Raw genomic sequence first — 3,695 nt, 5'->3', positions numbered from 1 at the left:
TGCGCGTACATACCATTATATACGATAAAAAATAGATGCACTTATAGTCGAGAAAGTACGGTAAATTTTTGTTGTGCGCGCCTATTACGTTATATACGGTAAAGGTACCGTAATTACAATAATAGGCGCGCGTACGAAAACCCCCCGTATTTACGAAAATATAAACGCACTAAAAATCTTACCGTAATTATCCCACTATCTCATTATCCCAATATCACATTATCCCAATATCACATTATCCCACTATCCCACTATCCCATGATCCCTTTATCCATTCCCGTCGCATGGCGGCACCAGAGCCCCACAGCGGCAGTGCCATCCCGCCCCTCCGCCGGACCGTACCAAACGCCGCGGGGGTGGCGTCGCCTCCACTCCCTGCCCCGAGTCCTCTCCCCGCAGCGCTGAGAGAGGTCAAAAGAAGGATATTCCTCGATTTGCTCAGGGTTGTGGCCGTTTTCTGAAGTTTTCCCTTATAGTTCTTCCTCTCCCCGCGGCCGCTGCTCCCCCGTGCGCGGCGGTGGATGGTTGTGCCCGCGTGGCCATCCCGCCGCCATGGCCGCCTCCATGAAGAAGGTGGGTGCGGGACGGGCTGGGGCTCTGCTCCCCTCCCGGCGGGCTGCCCTCCCTCCCCAGGAGCTTGCGGCTCCCTCGCTGCTCCCGGGCCGCTCTGTCGGAGGTTCCTGCTGGCTCCTGCTGGCTCCTGCAGTCCGTGCGGTGGGCAGTGCGGGTCAGGCCGTGCCGCAGTGCCGGGGAGCTGAGGGCGCTGGGGCGGCTGTGCCCTGAGGGGCTGCGGGCATTGCCAAGGCTGTGCTTTGTCGTGTGCAGCTGGTGAGGGGATTGCAGGGAGTGGGTTGGGCTGGAAGGACCTTAAAGCCCATCCAGGGACACCTCTGCTGTCCCAGGGTGTGCCAAACCCCAATGTCCAGCCTGGCCTTGGGCACTGCAGGGATCCAGGGACAGCAGCCACAGCTTCTCTGGGAACTCCATCCCATCCCATCCCTCCCCACCCCACAGGGAGCAAGTCCTTCCCAAACCCCATCAAACCTCGCTGTCCGTGTGAAGCCATTCCCCTGTCAGTCCATCCCCCTGTCACCACAGTCCTTGTCCATATTCTCCGGATAAATTTTACAGCAGGGAGTGCAGAGGGTTGTCAGTGTCACAGAACAACCTTTGGCGTTAGGATGCTGTGGATGGCCAGAGCTTTAATTGGGTGTTATCCACCTTAATGGGAGAATTGCTGCTGTCCTTCAAGAGGCACTTGGAGCAATTCTGCATCAGCAGAATGGCAGACTGTTGTCCAGACTCTTTGTAGGAATAGCCTTTTAGCGAGACTCAAGGGAAGAACTGAAATCAGCATTTGGATCTCTTCTCCTTGCAGGCTGCAGAAGATGTCAATGTCACCTTTGAGGATCAACAGAAAATTAACAAGTTTGCAAGAAATACCAGCAGGATCACTGAGCTGAAAGAGGAAATAGAAGTGAAAAAGGTGTATATTTGCTTCAGATCTCATTAATTTTTCATTGGCCTGAATTAATTTTCAGCTGTAATATAGAAAATGGGGGCAGTGAGTTACTGGGAGCTTATGCTTTGGTTCTGATAGGAGGTTTTTGATACTTTGGAAATAGAGAATGGTGAAAGCATGTTAGATATTAGTAGAATTTAAATCTGCTGTTATGCCTTTTTCTAGACAGTTAATGATTCTGTTAATGACAGATAATGAGTGCTGGCTAGGAATTTCTACTGGATTGAATTTAATCCTGATGCTAAATTCCACCTCTGAAACTGCTGCGTTGGATATCCTGGTGCTGGGTGGGATTTGTTCCCAAAATCCAGACTCCCTGAGCTCCTCATCCAGCTGTGGCAGTGTGTCCAATGAAATACCTTACAGAATGAGCATCTTCCTTGTGTCTTGGCAACCAGAAGCAGCTGCAGAATCTGGAGGATGCCTGTGATGACATCATGCTGCTGGATGATGCTGATTCCCTGCTGATTCCCTACCAGATCGGGGATGTCTTCATCAGTCACTCCCTGGAGGAGACACAGGAGATGCTGGAGGAGGCAAAGGTGTGTCTGCAGCTCCGTGCTGAGCACTGGGGTGGGATGGGATGATCTGTTCATCCTCTGGGGCTTTGACATTCCACATTTAATGTTGGATTTAGGATTTGAGTCACTCCAGAGTCACTCCAGCCTGTGTTTGGCCCAGCAATAAATCCTGCAGCCAGACTTGGGGCTGAGTTGGAAAAGAGACACCTCTGTGTTGGTTCTGTGTTGCTGACAAACCTGGCTCGGTTTATTTGACAGAACTGGTTGATTTTGATTTATTTTTTGCTTTTCAGAGGAGTTTACAAGAGGAAATCGAAGCGTTGGAATCCCGAGTGGAGTCAATCCAGAGGGTGTTGTCTGACCTCAAAGTTCAGCTCTATGCCAAGTTTGGAAACAACATCAATCTGGAGGCTGAGGACAGTTAAAGCTTTTCTAAACACAGAACAACTTTTCCTTAGGCTATGAAATGTTTAGTTAACATTTTTGCAATTACATTTGAGAAAAGAAAATCCATCTCTCTCTTTTTATTGGTGTTTTTTTTGGTTTTTTTTTTTACTTTCCTGTCTTGGGTTCTGTAATTTTGATAAAAACTTCCTTATTTTGATTATTGCAGTTATTTATTTGTTCAGGAAAGCATTGGCTTGTCCTTTTTGGTAAAGCATCAAGATTGGAATGCTTGCATTGTTTATTAAAGTAATAAAGTCAGGCATGTATTGGGAGTTTCTTGAGTCTTGTTTTCCACTCACAAAAAGGTTTAAAAGTATAAAACAAATGGAACCAGGGAATTTTTGATTGGCATTTTGATGGCTTTTGGATAAAAGCTGTGTGATGTAGAGGACATGAGCAGGGAGTGGTGATTTCAGGTGTTTTTAACCCTCCTGGAGCTCCTGAATGTGTTTAGTATTTGGAAATCCTAAAATATACTGGAAGTCGGAGTGGTGAGTCTCAGTTTCTCATTTTCCTGAACAGTTTTTAAATAAATTGGTGTCAGAGTTGTTCCTAGGTTTTGTTTCAGTGTCAGCATCACTCCCTAATCCATGCCTCCATCACTAGGAGGAGCTGAATAATTTTTAAATGCCTTAATTGGCTGACTCCTTACAGCCTTAAATGATCCAATCAACCAGTGAATTTATAACCACAGAAAGTACAAAAGAGGGTTTTTCTCCAGGTGAAAGCTGCTGGAGTTTGACCACACCGAGGAGCTCCCAGCAGATGGCATCAAAGCTTTGGGAATGCCAGTTTTGGGCAAAGCTGGCAGTGCCTCAATCAGGGATCACAGCCTCCTTCCCTGCATGGGGACACTTCCAAAGTCCCAGCTCTGCAGGGATTTTAAAGGATTGTCACTTCCAGCTAGGCCACAGGATGGATATGACTTCATTATGGGGAAAAAAAAAGAGTTTGGGAGTGGTTTGGGTGGGAAGGGACCTTGAAACTCATCCATTTCCACCTTGGCAGGCTGTGGAGAGCTTGCTGCTCTCTGATCCTAAAGGTGGGATTGGCCGTTTATACAGTGCTGGTGTTCAGGGAAGGTTTTTCAGGGTCCTTGTGAGTGCCACAGACCTGGTTTTCCCCTTCTTTTCTCTCCCTTTAGGTTTTCTGTGGTACATTTTTCCTGTTGGCTCAGTCCTTGCTACAAAAACGTGAGGGCATTT

At 47.7% G+C, this 3,695-nt stretch overlaps 1 protein-coding gene across 1 annotated transcript; it reads left to right on the top strand.

Moving 5' to 3' along the window:
- Window positions 1-414: 414 nt before the first annotated feature.
- Window positions 415-2,760, top strand: LOC146420402 (prefoldin subunit 4). Its single transcript, XM_085048314.1, has 4 exons — window positions 415-573; window positions 1,379-1,486; window positions 1,921-2,064; window positions 2,337-2,760. The coding sequence occupies exons 1-4, from the start codon at window positions 553-555 to the stop codon at window positions 2,466-2,468; spliced, it is 405 nt and encodes a 134-aa protein (XP_084904440.1). The 5' UTR covers window positions 415-552; the 3' UTR covers window positions 2,469-2,760.
- Window positions 2,761-3,695: the final 935 nt, after the last annotated feature.

The sequence above is a fragment of the Lichenostomus cassidix genome, unplaced genomic scaffold (assembly GCF_008360975.1).
Source record: "Lichenostomus cassidix isolate B80296 unplaced genomic scaffold, HeHo_3.0 HiC_scaffold_577, whole genome shotgun sequence".
In the NCBI taxonomy this organism is placed as follows: domain Eukaryota; kingdom Metazoa; phylum Chordata; class Aves; order Passeriformes; family Meliphagidae; genus Lichenostomus; species Lichenostomus cassidix.
The sequence above is the reverse complement of the archived record's forward strand: the minus strand, read 5'-3'. Positions and strand labels throughout refer to the sequence as shown.